Source organism: Theropithecus gelada, chromosome 10 (genome assembly GCF_003255815.1).
Source record: "Theropithecus gelada isolate Dixy chromosome 10, Tgel_1.0, whole genome shotgun sequence".
Lineage (NCBI taxonomy): Eukaryota > Metazoa > Chordata > Mammalia > Primates > Cercopithecidae > Theropithecus > Theropithecus gelada.
Genome location: NC_037678.1, coordinates 1751455 through 1770334, shown reverse-complemented (window position 1 = coordinate 1770334; position 18880 = coordinate 1751455). Strand labels below are relative to the sequence as shown.

The window sequence follows — 18880 nt, the reverse complement described above, 5'->3', positions numbered from 1 at the left end:
CGAAAGATCCAGAACAGATCGATCCACAGACAGGCACAGATCAGCGGCTGCCTGTGCATGGGGTTTGGCGCTGGGATTTCCTTTCGGACTGATAGAAGTATTTCAGAAATACAGATAGCAACCAAGTGCATGTGCTACCAGCTGCTAAACACCGCACGTTAACATGGTTTATTTCAGGTTTGCCTGCAGCACCTGTGATCTGTCTCCTTCTGGACGCTGAGACCCCCCGATGTCGCCTCTGGGAGTGTGCGGGACCCTGCACACTAGATGGAGGTTTGCCTGACTGTTAGTTGACTTGCTCAGGGTCAGGCCCCTATTCAGCACCAGGCCAGCACCGCCGTCCTTCCGGCTCCCTCCAGGACTTGCTGGGCGGGCTCTCGCTTAGTTCTCCCACCCGCATTGATCAAAGCCCTTAGGAGACAGTCGGCCTCTTGCCAGCCCATCCCCTGCCCAGCACAGCATGTTCTCGAGGTTGGAGAAGGCTGCAGGTGCCACGCCCAGGTATCCCAAAGGAGACTCCAGGTTTTGCAGGCTCCTCCAGCCTGCCTGTTGTCCCGATCGCTCCCTGCAGCCTCTGCTGCCTGCCAGCATGGGGGGACCTGCTTATCAAGCCCGACCCCATTCATCGTCAGCCACGTACTGGGTGCCCGTGACGGTCTGACGCTGACGCCTGATTCTGCTTTCTGCCACGTGGCATTCGTGGCCGTCGCCACAGCCATCAGGTCTGTGGAGCCACGCGCAGGTGCGCATTCCTGGGAGTGGGCGCCAAACCTCAGGTGGGAGAGCAGAGGCTGCAGGGCAGGTAACGTGCTCCCCTCTGTGACCTGGGCAGACGCCTGCACACCCGTCCTACCTGCGGGCACTGAGCACTCACACAGACCTGTGGCTGTGCCCTCCACGTTTGTCATCCAGGCCCAGCTCCCCCTGCCTGCCCAGTCTCAAACTGGAGCCCTAGCCCAGTCCCAGATCGTGGGGTGCTGCCCTGGGGTCCCCCATCAACACAGGATAACACCACCAGCGCCAAGCACCCCTGAGCAATCTGCCCTGAGCAACCTGCTCTATCACTGTTTCAATGACTCAGAGCCCCGTTCTAGATGCCCAGGCACCTGCCAGCTTCATTGCTAGAGTGAAACCGGGGTGACGGGGCTACCATAAAAGATGACAGTGGGACCACGTTGAGGTCACCTCGTGTTTCTTCTTCAGGTCTCCATGACTGAACTCACTGGGCTGCCCCAGGACCACTGCAGTCAGGACCATCTTCTGCAGAGTGTGGGGGTAGGAGGTGCCTCTGCTGTGATGTCGGCCGGCAGGTGGGGAGGGCGGGGGAAGGCGGCTTGTCGGAGTCTCCTGCTGGGTTGGGGGTCGGTAACTCCTCGGTTTTGGGGAGGAAATCCTGTTTCTGGAGGAAAATGGCAGCTCCTCGGGGGAAGCTTGTCTGAACTTTGGGGCAGCCTGGGACACACGTGTGCATGCACATATGTACATACATGTGCACACAGGCACACACCGGCACGCACATGTCCCCACACGTGTGGACACACATGCACACGCATGTCTTCACACACGCACATGCGTGCACACGTCATATCGCACATGCACACGTGTCCTCACACACATGCACACACGTCCTCTCACACATGCACACACGTGCCCTCACACACGCCCCCAAGTATCCACACACATGCACACATGTGCCATCACATGCACATGCACGTGGCCTCACACGCACACTCACATGTGTCCTCACACACATGCACACATATGTGTCCTCACACACGCACACACGTCTCCTCACACACGCACACACGTGTTCTCTCACGCACACTCACATGTGCCCTCACATACATGCACACACAAGTGTCCTCTCACACATGCACACACGTGCCCTCACACACGCCCCCAAGTATCCACACACATGCACACACGTGCCATCACACACATGCACATGCACGTGGCCTCACACGCACACTCACATGTGTCCTCACACACATGCACACACGTGTCCTCACATGCACACATGTACACACACACAGGTTATGAGGTGGGGCTGTCCCCAGGGCTGTGCCCCGTCTTGGCCATCCTATCCCGCCGTGTCCTGGTCACACTCCCAGCAAGGACTTACCTGACTCAGCTGTTTCTGGACTTCCTACCTGTGCCTCCGTCCTGTGTGCCATCACGCTACTCCAGGATCACAGCTGATTACTCATCGATTACTAATACCTGCTAGAGCTAGCCACTCCTTCCTTCTGCTCATTTTTCTTGAGTATTTTTGCTTTTATTTTTCCGTATGAAGTTAAAGTCCCTTGACTAATCCCAGGGAAAGCAACACATTAGTATTTTGATTGCAATTGCATTCAATTTGCAAATTAACTTAGAAGAATAGACATCATTGTCATACTAAGTTTTCCTGACCATGTGAATTTCCATTTTTGTTTTTTTCATGAATGTTGTGAAGTTGTTCTCACGCAGGTCTCGCCCATTTCTTGTTAAATTTATTCATAGGTATTTTATCTCTTTTGTTGCTGTCGTAAACGGGGCTTTGCCTTCCATTGTGTCTTCTAACTGGTTGTTGTGCATTATCGCATTTTGTCTTGTAGCCTGCGTTCCTCTGCCTGTGCCTCATTCAGGCTTCAAGATTGGATTCCTTTAAAAGGCAAAGACTGTAGCTCCTTTCTCTTCAAATCCTCCTAGTGTCTGGCTGAAAGTCTTGCCCCTTAGGAGGGAAAAATGGCTTTTGGAAGTGGATTAGGAAATGAGAGCATGGATGTCGGACAACGGGCTCGGATCGGCAGGTCCTCAGTTTCATAATCCGTCAGCTAAGGTTGTGGCACCTGTGCCCACAGCACATACGCTGCTCGCAGATTCGGATACACGTGTGGGTGTGCGCTGTGTGGACGGCGGTGGGGTCCATGTACCTCAGGCGGTGCTGCCCTGGAAAGCTCAGGACTGGCACAGACTGTCACCACGAGCTGAGACCCAGGTATAGACTAGTTCCCAGGTGTGGTCAAAGTCAGCATCCACCAGACTAGAGCGCCCTGGGGTGACGGCAAGTTCCCAAAGTCAATGCCAAGCCCATGTGCACTTTCTGCCTCTGGAGACAGAGTCTGAGAGGTGGGAAGGGGGCCTTGCCAGACCCCTGCCTGGGTCCCTGGCTAACTGTGAGGGTTTTGCTTTGGGGAGGGGCTGAGACTGACACACCTCTGAGCTGGGAGAAGGAGGTGGGAGTGAGAAAAGGGAAAGAGGGGGTCAGAAGGAGCCACAGAACGTCCCTGATGCAGCCCTGTCCCGGGATGCTGGCAGCGCAGGCACTGGGCTCTTGCAGGCTCCTGCGTCCCCAGGCCTGAGCCCTCGGGGCAGCAGCTGGCAGGGGTCATCTTTGTGCAGGGCAGGGGGGCACCTTCATGCACACAGGAATGTGTGCCACGGAACCGCCTGGGGCCTCACATTGAGGACGCACAGCCTCTACTGAGGGCAGAGGCCCAGCCCATAGGCCTGCACCCCACAGCAGCTCGACGCACCCCACCTCCAGGTGAGCCGGGCATGCCACAGACAGGACACACTTGTCAGCGGGTTTGAGTAAAAATGACATTCCCGAGGAGAATATGTTTAACAGATTATTCATTTGCTGAAAACCAGCAGCTGATAAATATTGAATTGCACTTCTTCACAAATACACCAATTATCTCCCCAAAAGCAGGAATTAGTGCTGCATAGCGGTGCATTAATAAATGTCATTCAGCTAATTGAATTTCTTGATTGACTAAAATATTCCCTGTTCTGAAATTCATTCAGACAACAGGGAGGTTTCCATGGCGACAGCTCTTCCCCGGGGGCGAGGTGGGGAGCAGCCGCCCTCCCTCCTGCTGGGAGAACCCCAAGAGGTTCCAGGGTTCCCCTCCGGTGAGCAGGGTGAGGGCAGGGCAGCCCCGCTGGTGGAGACTTCATCGGGGTGGACGTTAGCACCGGGGAGCCTGGGCCCCATGGAAACCTGGCCTCACTGTTCTCAGTCCACTGCTTCCAGCCTCTTCTCCTTAGGGACATGGGGTAGCCTTCCCCGCCCAGTCTCCGCGTCCCATTGCCCAGTTTGGAGACCTCCAGGGCTTCCATGTGCTAGGAGGAGGAGCTCCCACCCTAGGCTTCCATGCCCCTGGCCCTACTGTCCTGCGGCCTGGGTTCCCTGACCCGCCCTTGTTGTTGGAAAGTCCCGCTCGCTCTTCATGCTCGAGGCCTCCAACTCACCAAGGGCTAAGGGGGCTGCTGAGGCAGGAGTCACTTCCTTCCCCAGGGCCCAGCGCCAAGGAACCTCCCTCCCTCCAGCCTCTCTCTTCCTTTCCTCCTTCCCCTCTCCCTCTCTCTTGGTCCTCCTCCTGTCCACAAGCATTTTGCGACGTCAACGCCTTTCACATTTTATTTTGCTTTATTATTTTATATTTTATTATTTTATTTTATTCAGCCTGCTGGTCGCAGACGAGGAGTGGAGAGGTCAGCTGGGAGCCTTCTAGTTTCCCTGGAGTGAGGGCCTGAAGGACCCAGGTCTCCATCTCAGTGTGCGTAAAGTCGGGGGCACACTTCTGCCTGGGGGTCTCCAGGGTTGATGAAGAGGGGCCGTGCCTGTTTCTGTCCCTGGTGCTCAATCCAAGAGCTCTGTCTCTGAGGATGGAGCATTACATCAACCCCTGGTTAAAGCAGCCCAGAGGCTGGGACCTCAGCCCCTCAGGCTGGTGTCTCTACCTTAGCTCAGCCCTCAACAGGCCACAGCCACTCCCCAAGGCCGGCACTCCCCAGTCAGGGACACTTGCCCACTCGTGAGGCCACCACCCACCTCCTGTCCATAAGACAGGCACATTGTTCCAAGGCAGGCGGGCCTCGGGGTCTGTGTGGATCAGGCCTGATAGAAACGTCTATGCCAAAATGTGTATGACTGTAATCTCTGGTGCTGGTGATTTCAATTTTGTTTTCTTAATTTACATTATCTCATTTTTTTCCATTAGATGTTCTCTATTGAATTGCAACCTTGACATGAATATTAAAATAATTTTTAAAATAAACCTGGCTGTTGAAATGAGGCAGCAAAAGTGCGCTGAACCAGCAGGCAGTGAGCACGGGTAGGTGCGGCTTCCGAGTAGATGTTCAGGGCCCTGATGATCCCATGTCCAGGGAGGTGACCTTCAGGAGGGTGGAGGAAGCCAGCTTTGCAGGGCATGTCACTACATTGCCACACTCAGCTGGGCTCATTACACAGCACCTGCAGCACCTCCAGGTCTGGGCTGTGGGGAGCTGGTGCAGAAGCCAGGCATTAGGTTGGCCTGAAGGGTGGGAGGAAGGTGGTGGCCCATGGTCACAGGTCCAGGCCACAGGGGGCATGTGGTCCGGATGCTGCTGCTGGACTCTCTCTGGCACCAGTTTGACTGGCATTGGAGACTTGTATGGAGTGTTTGAGATGCCAGGGCCAGCCGGGCTCAGTGGCTCACACCTGTAATCCCAGCACTTTGGGAGGCTGAGACGGGCAGATCACGAGGTCAGGAGACCGAGAGCATCCTGGCTAACATGGTGAAGCCCCATCTCTACTAAAAATATTTAAAAAATGAGCCAGGCATGGTGGCGGGCATCTGTAGACCCAGTTATTCGGGAGGCTGAGGCAGGAGAATTGCTTGAACTCGGGATGCAGAGGTTGTGGTGAGCTGAGATCACGCCACTGTACTCCAGCCTGGGCAACAAGAGTGAAACTCTATCTCAAAAAAAAAAAAAAAAAGAAAAAGAAAAAGAAAAAAGGAAATACCTGAGAGTGAGTAATTTATAAGGAAAAGAGGTTTAATTGGCTCTCGGTTCTGCAGGCTGTACAGGAAGCATGGCGGCATCTGATTCTAGGGCCATCAGCAGTTCAGAGAGGTGACATTACTTTCAGACTGGCCCAAAGCTGATAAGTAGCAGAGACTGGCTGAGGGAAGAAGAGCCAGATGTCTACCCTTGATGCCAAGTCCTGCCCACACTGGCCTCACATCCAGCTCCCTGGGTCCTTAGGGAATTCAGCCCCCAGAGGCCCTGCCCACCAGATGCAGCCAAAGCAAAGGGCAGCCCCACCCATGTGGCCCCTCACTGGGCTGCTGGTCATGTAGGACTCTCTGTATAGTTTAGGGTAGAGCTGGCCTCATGGAATGATTTAGGAAGTATCCCCTCTGCTCTCATCCTCTGAAAGAGATTGTAGAGAATCGATATCATTTCTTTCTTAAATGTTTGGTGGAATTCACCAGTGAACCCTTGAAGATAACTAATTAATGATTTAATTTCTTTGCTAGATATAGGCCTATTCAGATTGTCTATTTTTTCTTGTGCAGGTTTTGGCAGAATTGTGTTTTTCAAGGAATTGGTTTATTTCAATTAGGTTATCAAATTTGTGGGCATAGAGCTGCTCGTAATATTTCTTTATTGTCCTTTTAATGTCCGTGGGGTATGTAGTGACGTTCCATCTTGCATTTCTGATGTTAGTAATTTCTGTCCTCTCTCTTTTTTCATAACTAGCCAGGTTAGAAGTTTATCAGTTTCGTCAATATTTTCAAAGAGCCAGCTTTTGGTTTTATCAATTGTTTCTATTGATTTCTTTTTTCAATTTCATTGATTTCTGCTCCAATTTTTATTATTTATTCTCTTCTGCTTACTCGGAATTTAAGTTGCTCTTCTTTTTCCTAAGGGGGAAAGTTAGATGGTAGATTCTAGATCTTTCTTTTCTAGCATGGGCATTCAATGCTATAAATTTACCTCTAAGCACTGCTTTTCCTGCATCCCATAAATTTTGTTAAGTTGTGTTTTCATTTTTGTTTAATGGAAATGTTTTTACATTTCTTTTGAGATTTCTTCTTTGACCTATGTGTTTTTTAGAAGTGTGTTGTTTAATTTCTAGATATTTAAGGATTTCCAGCCTTTGTTTGTTATTGATTCTTAGCTTAATTCCAATGTGATCTGAGAGCAGGCATTGTATAATTACTATTCTTTTAAATTTGTTAAGATGTGTTTTGTGGCCCAGAATATGGTCTATCTTGTTTGACTTTTCATGTGAGTCTGAGAAGAATGTGACTTCTATTATTATTGGATGGAGTATTCTACAGATGTCAGTTATAGCCTATTGACAAATGGTGTTGAGTTCGACCTGGCTTTACTGATTCCCTTCCTGCTGGATCTGCTTATTTCTGATAGGGGGATATTGAAGCCCCCAAATGTAACAGTGGATCCATCTCTCTCTCCCTGGAGTTCTACAGTTTTTGCCTGACAGAATTGGATGTTCTGTTGTTGGGTGCATCCATGCTATAGTTTGTTATGTCTTCCTTGGTCACTGGCTTGTTATGTCTTCCTCAGCCATTGACTTGTTATGTCTTCCTGGGTCATTGACTTGTTATGTCTTCCTGGGTCATTGATTTGTTATGTCTTCCTGGGTCATTGACCCTTTATCACTAAGTCATGGTCCTCGCCCTCCTTGGTCATGTTCCAGATGATGGTCCTCTGCAGTCTGTCTGAGATAATGTCACCTGCGCCTGATTTCTTTTGATTAGTGCTAGCATGATATGTCTTCACATCTCTACTTGTCACCTATGTGTGCCTTTATTTTTATTTTTTTTAATTTTTTTGAGATGGAGTCTCACACTGTTACCCAGGCTGGAGTCAATAGCATGATCTTGGCTCACTATGACCTCCACCTCCCAGGTTCAAGAGATTCTCCTGCCTCCCCCTCCCTAGTAACTGGGACTACAGGCACATACCACCACATCTGGCTAACTTTTTTGTTTGTTTGTTTGTACTTTACTTAGTAGAGACTGACTTTTGCCATGTTGGCCAGGCTGGTCTTGAACTCCTGACTGCAAGTGATCCACTTGCCTCAGCCTCCCAAAGTTCTGGGATTACAGGTGTGAGCCACCACGCCCGGCCTGTGTGCCTTTATTTTTAAGGTGGGTTCTTGTAGACGACATGAGCAGCAGCCCCCCGTGATCCAAGGTTTTGCTTCCACAGTTTCAGGTATTGATGGTTTCAGCTCTCTGAGGCCAACCATGGTCCAAAAATATTAAATGGAACATTTCAGAAATAAAAACTCATAAATTGAATGGCGTGCCATTCTGTGTAGTGCAATGGGATTTTGTACCATCCCATTCTGTCCTGCCCAGGACATGACTTACTCCTCTGTCCAGGGTTTCCAGTCTCTGCACACTACTCACCCACTAGTCCCTGAGTAGCTATCTCAGCTATCAGATACAAACAAACAAACAAACAACAAAAAAAAACACGTAATATAAGGTAAGTCCTCCCTTATAGTAAAATAGAAATTTGTAAAGTCTATGACAATCCTACAAATGCATGACAGCAAAGATTGTGATAGGAAGCGCTCAGCGAGCTGCTTTATCTGTGATGGTTTGTGAGCCACCATGCAGCTCATAAACCTATCAGGTGATAGGTTCTTGGAAACTGTGACTTTAACCCAAACAAAGCAGAACAAAACCAATTTTATAACTTGATTTTAACAAGAGTTAAGTTCCAGTGGTGTATTTCTGGTCACAAACACTTCATCAAACTTCTAAATGAAGACCCAGAATACTTCTAGTATTAAACATTGAAATAAATTTAAGCTATACATACATTTAAGAAAGCGTAATGAAAACAAGCAAGATGACTATTTATCTAATTGTTGGTGAGTTGGTGAGTGGCGGTGGTCATGTGCTGGTGGGTTAAACCAAAGAACAAATGTTTGCAAAGGGAAAATTGTAAGAAGCACCTCCTGTCCCCACACAGCTCACAAACCAGCACAGACATGGCGGCTCGCTGACTGTTTTCCCTCCACGTCCTTTACTGTCACACATTTGTATAATTATCGTAGACTTTACAAATTTTTATTTTACAATAATTTGTATTCATTCATTCATTCATTCATTTTCCAGCATGCTTATTCCAGGTGAGAGCACAGGAAGGAACCAGCCCTGAACAGGACGCCCTCCTCACCAGGCGACCCCCACACACCCTCACTCACTCACACCAGACCATGTAGATGCACCAACTCACTGAGCGTGCACATCTGTGGGAGGTGGGAGAAAGCCGGAGCACCTGGAAAAAACCCTCGCAGACAAGAGGAGAACATACGGGTTCCACACACACAGAGGAGATGACAGGGAATCAATGTTCTTTTTCTCATCAACATTATAACAAGACAGCATTGGACAAAAAGATGTTGTTTGAGGATCTGCTGTGCATGACATGCTGGAAAAGGCGTAACTACGGGGCTAGTACAGAAATCAATAGTTGCTAAGGGCTGGCGGGGAGGGAGGGATGAAGAGGGGTCGCACGGAGGGTCTGGGGGCCCCAGATGAGGCTGCAGTGCTGGATTTAGTCCACGCACCTTGTCAGAGCCCACATCACTGCAACAGCGAGCCCTGCTGTGACACTCAGGCATAGAGTAAGCCCTACTGTGAACCAGGGGCGTTGGGCCATAATGATGTGTGGATGTTTGCTCATCAGTTCCACCAAATACACCTTCTCATGGGATGAGTCGATAATGGGGGAGCCTATGCATTTGTGGGGCCAGGGGGCGCTGGAATATCTCTGTACCTTTGCTCAATTTTGCTGTTCTGAACCTAAAACTGTTCTAAAAGATAGACTTGCCCAGGCATGGTGGCTCATGCCTATAATCCCAGCACTTTGGGAGGCTGAGACGGGCCGATCACCTGAGATCAGGAGTTCGAGACCAGCCTGGCCAACACGGTGAAACCCTGTCTCTACTAAAAATACAAAAATTAGCCGGGCATGGTGGTGGGTGCCTGTAATCTCAGCTACTTGGGAGGCTGAGGCAGGAGAATTGCTGGAACCTGGGAGACGGAGGTTGCAGTGAGCTGAGATCCTGCCATTGTACTCAGCCTGGGCAAAACAGCAAGACTCCATCTAAAAAAAAAAAAACCAGATAGACTTAAAATAAACAAACAGACAAACGCACCAGGGCTGACCCCTGGGAGCTGACCAGCTAATCCGGTCCATGAGCCTCTCATGAACTCACGGGGACTGGTGGCAGCGTGGAAGGCCTCCGTGTACTGACCTGCCTGTGGATGCCGCTGCTCACCGCCATCTCTGGGAGGCGGCAGGTCCCTCGCAGAAGCGGGCCTGTGGAGGCATTTCTGTATCTGTTTTTTTTCCAGGGAGTTGTGTGTTCAGGCTGACATTAGCAGGCTGTGGTGTATGCACATTCCACTGGTGGCAGAGCTGAGTGACCGGCGGGCTCCACTCCCTTCCAGAAATGCATGCCCATGGCAGAGCTGCTGGCCTCCCTCAGTCCCTGGGAAGTGCTGGCTGTGAAACCTGAGCCTCCAGGCTGTCCGGGACTGGGCTGAGCAGCTGTCCCCACGAGACAGGTTGACGAGTCTGGATTTTGTGCCCAGAGCTACAGTGCAATGAGGTGACGTGGAGTTGCTTTCAGTGAGAATGTGTCCATGACCTCAGAGTGGTTTCGATGATGCTGGCATCTAAAGGTCCTGAGGAGTGTGCAGAGAGAGGGAGCTGGGAGGGCAGATGGGCGTGTGCGAGAGGAGTGGGGATAGGAGAGTGGAGAGTGCTCAGTGGGGTGGGGGCGGAGAGAAAGGGAGATGGAGAGAGAGGAAGAAAGTGGGGAGAGAGGAAGAAAGGGCAGAGAGAAAGAGAAAGGGTAAAGAGAGAGACAGAAAGGGATAGAAGGAGACAGGGATGGAGAAAGCAGTTAGAGAGGGAGAAAGGGCAAAGGGAAATGGATAGAGGGAGAGAGGGAGAGAGAGGGAGAGAGCCAGAGGAAAAGAGGTGGGGACAGAAAGGGAGAAAGGGGAGAGAAGAGAGAGAGAAATAGATAAAGGGAGAAAGGAAGAGACTGGGGAGGGAGAGAGAGGATAGAGAGGAAACGGTGGCCCTGGGGTGAACCTGGGGAGGGACACTGTCTCCTGGTCAGTAACAGGAGCAGCTGTGGGTGGCAGTGTCATTACTGGGACAGGGAAGATGGAAGAACGGAAAATCAGAGGTGGGAGATGAGAGGAGCTGTAGCCACAGCGACAGCACCTTCCAATCAGGCCAGCTGCCTGGACTCTGGGTAGGGTGTGGGCTCCACAGGCACCTCTGGGAGTCAGGGGAGTGAGTGGTGCTTAAAACCACAGGGAAGCTCAAAGCCACTTAGGGAGTCGTGGGCAGGGAAAGGAGCCTCAGAGACCCCAACTATGTGCAAAGGAGGGAGGTGAGGAGGAGCTGCAGAGACTCGCCAGGAGCACCCGAGGAGGAGGGAGGTGAGGAGGAGCTGCAGAGGAGACTGGCCGGGAGCACCCGAGGAGCCGGGGGCGGGGGCCATCGCAGGCACCGTAGAGCCTCCCCTGTCCAGGGAGAGCCACACAGGAGCTGTCCCCACAGGGGTTCCTCATCTGCTTCCAGAGCCCCACCCTGGGCAGAGGGGCACATGAGAGGCCCACCTGGAAGGGGAGGCCCACCTGGGAGGGAAGGGCCAGGGGGGTCCCAGAGCTCCTTTGGGGTTTCTGCATCCATCCCGTTCTTTCTCCTCTTTAGATGGGAAAAGGAGGAGAGAGGGTGTTTCTGGGCTCTGTGCACCAGGTGACGGCTTGGTCGCTCTTCCTGCTTTCTCTCTAGTAACCCTCCAAGCCTCCTAAGAGGGCACCGCCGGGAATCCCCAGCTGCAGACAGAGGGCTGGCAGCTCCCTGGGCTCAGGAGATCTTCGCACATCCCTTCTCTCCCAGGGTTCCCACCTTGCAGACAGGAGGAGGTGACTGAGGCCCAGCCAGCGCCCCCCACAGCCTCGCAGCAGATGGCTAAAGAGGAAGCCTGGCTCAGCTATGCCTTGGGCCCAACAAGAAGGGACAGTGCTCAGTGGTAGAATGACACATGGCTGCTCTAACAGATTCTAGTTTTGTGAAGATGAACAAGCTCTAAGCAGGAGGACTTACGGGAGGTCAGTGGCTGGTGGCCCCGGCAGACCTATCATGGACCTGTTCCATGAAGAAAGAGACACAGATCTCTCTGTGGAAAGGTGCAGGCTCTGCTGCAGGAGGAAAATGGCAACAAGAAGCCCAGCAGGTGAGCTGATGGGACTCTGTGCAGCCATCTCGCGTGACCACCATGAAGTATGGACCAGCCCAGGGGAGGGTTTAGTTGATGGGACTCCGTGCAGCCCTCATGTGTGGCCACCGTGAAGTATGGACCAGCCTAGGGGAGGGTTTCAGGTCTGGAGATCTTAGTTGAGAGCATAACTGCTCCAGAAATGACCACAGACAGTGTCATTCTGAACTCACTGAGATACCTGTGGACCCCAGGCCCCATAGACATGCTGGAAAATGGGTTCTGGAGCCCAGGTGGACACCGTTTTCATCTCAGATCTTTTGTCCTCAGCACCTGTCCACTCCGACGTAGACGTATCAGCTCCCTGCATCTTACTGAGACACCGGAGCCAGAAGGGCCCTGAGGTTTTCATCACGGTGCTCGCCCCAAGTGCCTCCCAGCTTTGTGTGAGATTGTGGAGGCATGTGGCTTCAGGAGGTGGGAAACGGAACAGACACCCCGCAGAGTCCGACGGGGCGCTGAGCTCCTTCCCTGCTCTGCCGAGACAGTCTCGGGCCTCATCTGTTATTGGCCAAGGGAAGCAAGGAACCAGGGGAGGTGTGAGGCGTGCACCAGAGGCACCCCTTGAGTTAGGGACGAAAGCCTGGCAGAGCCTGGAGCTATGGCATGTTTAATCTCAGTACATCGGTGTCCGCAGGAGCAGAGGGCCCCTCCCAGAGCCAGATCTGTGGTCTGTCCCGGGCGTCCTCCTGGGCATCCTGGAGACTCACAGCTCCCGGCCGTGGCTGTGGTCTTCTCCCTCTGTCCTTGGGTCCCCCTGCAGTTGCAGACTGGATTAACCTTGAGGATGGACAGTGGTGGCCTGGCTGCTGATTGACAGCCAGGACAGAGCAAATATTGACTCCTCACCTCAGGAAAGGGGCCGACGTTCCTTCCGCAGGCACACGCTGACCTTGCTTCCGTGGGAATCGATAGAAACCTCTTGAGTCAATAAGTCTTAATGTTCCTTTCAACAGAAATCCATGCACCTCACTATTGTTACTTGCCTGGAATGCGGGGCGGGAGCAGGCCCGGGGTCTGTGCCAGTGATCAGAGGGTGGTTTAGCCTCGAAGCTTCATCAGACCCTCCTGACTGAGACGACTAAAGACCCCTCCCCTCGGAGGGTGCTGACAGCACCCCCCAACTATTCACAGCCCACTGGGCCCATCCCTAAACCACCTCCTGCCTACAGGAACAGCATGGGGAGAGAACAATGGAAAAGCCACGTGCTGTCACCTGCCTGGGACAGAATCCCTCTTGTCTGCCAGGCAGGTGACTTGACCCATCCTTTGAGGGAACTTTGAGGAGTAAGACAAACCCTCACTGTGGAAGGCCAGAGGGTCCCCTGTCCTCCCTGGAATGATCCCCCAGCTCCATCTGCAGAGCCCCCCCCCAGCACAGCCCAGAAGCTGAGAACCAGAGCCCCCAGGATACAGCGGGAGGGATACAGGCCACTCGGGGGGTTCTGGGACTCGGAACAGCCTGGCTGGAATTCAAGCATCGCTAAGAAGGAAGTTGAGGAGCCCTGGAGTTCCTGGAGTGTGGGTCTGTGGTCCTTAAACACATCCCTCGTATTTAAAAATAGCCCTTCCTGTCCCACTCCTGTCTGAGCAGCTCTAGATCCTGCTGGCCAGCCGCTTTGTCAGATGAGTTCACTGAAAGCAGAGGTCGTCTTCCCAGCCATGCACCTCTGAAGCCCAAGGAGTTTCCATGACTTTAACCAGAGACTTGTGCAGCCAGGACTCCTCTAGCGCTGACATGGTTGGGTTTCGTGTCTCATCCAAATCTCATCTTGAATTATAATCTCTGTAATCTCCATGTGACAAGGGAGAGACCAGGTAGAGGGAACTGAATGGTGGGGGTGGTTTCCCCATGCTGTTCTCCTGATAGTGAGTGAGTCCTCATGAGATCTGATGGTTTTATAAGGGGCTCTTCCCCCTTCACTTAGCACTTCTCCTTCCTGCTGCCTTGTTAAGAAGGTGCCTTGCTTCCCCTTCACCTTCCACCATGACTGTAAGTTTCCTGAGGCCTCCCCAGAGCTCTGAGTCAATTAAACCTCTTTCCTTTATAAATTATTCAGTCTGGGAAGTTCTTTATAGTTGTATGAAAAGGGACTAACACAAATGCCAAAGGGAGGTGAGGCTCATGGGTTTGGGTATCATCAAACCCTCATGTTCCCACCATTGCTGTGTGAACATGGAGCAGTTTCAGCTTAAGCTGGGCCTATGGGGATGGTCATGGGGCCCACATAACCCAGGACCTGGATCCGCTCTGAAAGAAAGGGAACAAGCTGTTAAGAATGACCCTGTCCAACTGTTAACTAGCTAGCACAGACATATGACACAGCCCAGTATCGAGGAACGTGGACAGCTTCCCACTGGGACCATATCCCAGTCACCCCACTGTGCTGGCCTCTCCTCCCCTGATAGCACACGGTCCCTCTGGACAACAAGAAGATAGAGGTGGCTTAAGCCTGGCCAGCTGGACCCCTTCCCAGAGAGTGAGGCTCCCTGGCCTCTCCCTGGCCAGAGATTGGAAACCATGAATATGGTCTCATGGAGAAAAGCAGGTGCAGTGGAGAAAAATAAATCCCTGAACAGAGACACAGAAATGAGAGTACATGGAGGGAGGGACACAGAGGCCGAGCTGAGCTGGCAGGGCTGTGTGGGCTGACAGTCCCCTTTTTGCTCTGACAGAATCATGGACTGCCTTGAGTCTCCCTCACTACCAAAGTTGGGGTGGGGAGGGGGGACCAGGGACGGGACAGGGAGGGGGACCAGGGATGGGATGGTGAAGGGGACCAGGGACGGGACGGTGAGGGGGACCAGGGACGGGACGGTGAGGGGGACCAGGGACAGGATGGCGAGGGGGACCAGGGAGTGTCTTAGTGGCGGGACAGCGAGCAAAGCTCCTCTGGGGAGGGCGCTTGGATGACGGGACGGAGAGGGGCGGCTGGAGAGAGATGCAGCAGCATTCTGCACCTTCACCCCGCTCAGTTCTCACAAAGATTTAGGCGTGGATATGAGAGGACCCAAGGATCGTGGGAAAGAGCAAAAATGAAACAGGGAAGTGCTGGGTATAGTTTAAATATATGTGTATTTTTTAGTGTATGAAAAAATCTAGCAACTCCACAAGAAAAAAGAGGGCACACAAAGTCATCACATGGACTCTGAAAATCGTTGCTTCTCCTGAAAAGAAACACATTCATTTTCTCCAAGTGCTTTTCCATCTTGCTCCACCCAGTGGAAAGGGTTCCAGGAAAAGAAGGAGCGTCAGTATATCCCAGGACTTCCCCACATGTGGAGAGACATGACATGGAAGTGAATGGTCAACCAGAGGAAAAGTTAAGACAAAACATTATTATGAAGAAAAACCCTCGTCCACCACTGTAGGATTCCAGCAGAGGAAGAAGGAACATTGAGGACCCACCCTGTGCCAAGCTTCCAGGCTGAATTAAAGGAAAGCCAGGGCCAGGCATACTGGCTCACGCCTGTAATCCCAGCACTTTGGGAGGCAGAAACAGGTGGATCATTTGAGATCAGGAGTTCAAGACCATTCTGGCCAACATGGTGAAACCCTGTCTCTCCAAAAAATACAAAACTTAGCCAGGCATGGTGGCGTGAGCCTGTAGTCCCAGCTACTCGGAAGGCTGAGGCAGGAGAATTGCTTGAGTATGGGAGGCAGAGGTTGCAGTGAGCCGAGATCACGCCACTGCACTCCAGCCTGGGTGACAGAGTGAGACCCTGTCTCAAATAATAATAATAATAATAAATAAAAATAAAGGAAGGTCTGGTTAAAAAGACAGAATAAATGGTGATTAGGTGGAGGAGTCAGACCTGAATAGGTCACTTAGAAATCTCTTAGCAGGAGTTAGCGACTAAGTCTCTTACAGAAGCATCTATAACCACGGAGGCCACTTCTCCATGTGCCACTGATTTACTGATGTTGAACAAAAGGAACATCAAGAGCCACAAACCCACAGGAAATCCTGCCCTGCAACAGCCCAGAGGGCAGAGAAAATGGGTACTGGATGACGGAGAGCCCCGGAAAGCCATTCCAGCCTGCATCGGAGCCAACAGGATGGCCAGAGAGTCCAGCGCTGTCAGGAAGATCACATGGAGAGAGACAGGGTCTCGCGGTGGAGCCAACACTGGCACAGAAGGAATGGAGGACAAAAAGAAGGGAAAGGACAGCGGCAAAAAAGAAAGAAAAATAAGTGAACATTAAAGAACAAACTGGAAGAAAACATCCCCTATAACAATAGTCAGGGAGTTAGTCAAAGGCTTAATTAGAACAGTAAAGTGATGAACAAAGGTTTGGTAAAAATGCCAGCGGTGTCCATCATGTGCACTTACTAACACACATGTAAATGTAGAATGAAGATGAAATAACCTTGGCAACGACAGGCCTTAAAAAAAACAGAAGTAAAAATAATAGAACTAACACAATCCGAAAGAAGCCCGGACATGTGAGAGGAAGGGAAAACTGGCTGGGTTCTTCCTCTTTCACAGCAAATTCAGTGAATAGAGAGCAACTAAAATGTGAACACACGGCCGGGCACAGTGGCTCACTCCTGTAATCCCAGCACGTTGGGAGGCCGAGGTGGGTAGATCATGTGAGGTCAGGAGTTCAAGACCAGCCTGGCCAACATGGTGAAACTCCATCTCTACTAAGAATACAAAAATTAGGCAGGTATGGTGGCGAGTGCCTGTAGTCCCAGCTACTCGGGAGGCTGAGGCAGGAGAATCGCTTGAACCTGGGAGGCAGAGGTTGCAGTGAGCGGAGATTGCACCACTGCACTCCAGCTTGGGCAACAGAGTGAGACTGTCTCAAAATAAATTAAAATAAAATAAAATAATAACACATGTGCATTCGCACTCACTCACACACCCTCATTATGAAACGTCTCAATGTTTCTATTTTTTTCCCTTAAAAAGATCTTTAGAAATGAACTTTTCCATGGTAAAGAAATGAAGATCGATCATTCCCTTTGTTTTACTTCATTTTTCATATTAAACACAATTTCAAATAAATCATCTAATTAGAAGCATGAGTAGAAGGACTTCCCAGCCTCCCTGCTCTTCCTCCCGCTGACCTTCCTCCCGCTCGGCTGCCGGAGACTGTCTGGAGTTGTTTCCTCGTATGAAGGCAAGTTCCTATTGGGCGATGAGATTGGGGTGATAATGTTGCTTTCTATATTAAAAAACATTTTCCTAATGCACATGTGTAATTTTCACAAAAAATAAAATAATTGAAACTACTGAAGAGAACAAGCAGACAGATTCTCACAGTGGCACGGGCATGGATACCTCTCTTGACCTTGTTCTAAGACACATGGGGGCTGCTGGGTGGAGCACGGGTCCAGACAGCAGGCTGAGGTGGAGCCTCCTGGCAATCAGCTTCTGGAAGGAGGGAATAGTGTGCAGGCCAGCACCGCCTCCTCTCCATGGACCACTCAAGGCTGAGGCCCCAGAGCGGGTGCCTGTGCTATTCCTGACTATTCCTGAAGAGATCCGCACCTGCGGGGCCCGCGTGTTTCCCTGCACAGAGGAGAGCAGGGACTTTGGTGACTCTGGACGCAGCTGGGGACACTCTGGGCTCGGCTGAGTGCTGTACGAGAGGCCAGTCCTGGTCATGGTAGAATCTGGGGCACATAATGCTGGGGATTAAGGCAAAGACACCACGTCCAGCCTGGCCACACTGTGGTTTCCATGTAAGTTCCTGATAGGTAGGCCTGACTCTGATGGGCCAGCGGCTGCCCCCATGCCCCGGCCCCCACACCAGTCATCTGACGTGACTTGGATGTCATCCAAGGTCTGAAAAGGAAGCATCTGAGCCACTATTCCAGCTTTGGAATCATGAACTCAGCCCTTCCTGAAAGTATCGTGTGTGTATGTGTGTGTGCATGCCCATGTACGTGTGCATGTGTGTGTGCATGTGTCCACGTGTGTTTAGTGCTTGAGGCGTGTGTGTCTGTGGCTTATTGAAACTATGAATTTTACTGAATCAGTAGAGCTGATCATTCTTTCAGTGCACACCTGGTCCCACCTCGGTCATGCCTCCCTCTGACATCTATCAATCAATCAATTTACCAGTCAATGCTAGAATAAAGTCAATTATCAAAGCTGGCAGTGCGGCCGGCTGCTTTCTTGAAAGTGACAGTCAGTCGGGGAGCATGTCTTGCTAATTCCATCCTGAATCTGCCTTCTTCCCTCTTGGGACAGGTGCCTGCGTCTGCACCTCTTTCCTCTGCCAGTGTGGAGACCACAGGCTTCCCTCCCTGCATGCATGGGCCGGACCCCTCCCCACCTGGGCATGGCTTGTATTGGGGCAGGAAGGTAACCAGGAGCATCACGGATGCGAAGCGGTAACTATTTTAGCACATCCAAGGGAGGGAGCTGCTTCCTGTTTTACACCCAGGTCCAACAACGTGAAGACAGGAATCTCAAGAAAAACAAAGTTATACATCACAAATCAAGATCATAAAACAAAATCAATATTGAAATAATGGCAGTAAATGGGTGCTTTTGATGTGGTCTGTGTTGTAAGACACAGGGAGAAAATGCCTCCGCAAAACTCTAATAAATCACTTTGTTTAATCACTAGGATATAAATGGAATTTAAAGTGTCATCTGAGAGTCATCCTTTAAAATAACACATTAGCTTTTCATCTATGACAGTTTGGGGGAAAAGATGCCATTATTTAGAACTTGTTTACTTAATGTATTTTAAATTAATAGTTTTTTCATGTTCTAGCTTCAAACATTCCCTTAAAGCATTCATATACTTTA

At 51.1% G+C, this 18880-nt stretch overlaps 1 protein-coding gene across 1 annotated transcript in view; it reads left to right on the top strand.

Moving 5' to 3' along the window:
• The window catches only part of FAM19A5 (family with sequence similarity 19 member A5, C-C motif chemokine like), a 347289-nt gene extending 335514 nt beyond the window's left edge, over positions 1–11775 (top strand). Inside the window, exon 4 of the mRNA XM_025399346.1 lies at positions 11623–11775. Within this exon, the coding sequence (XP_025255131.1) occupies positions 11623–11625 (3 nt within the window). The 3' untranslated portion in view covers positions 11626–11775. The remainder of the gene's footprint in view (positions 1–11622) is intronic.
• The last annotated feature ends 7105 nt before the right edge of the window (positions 11776–18880 follow it).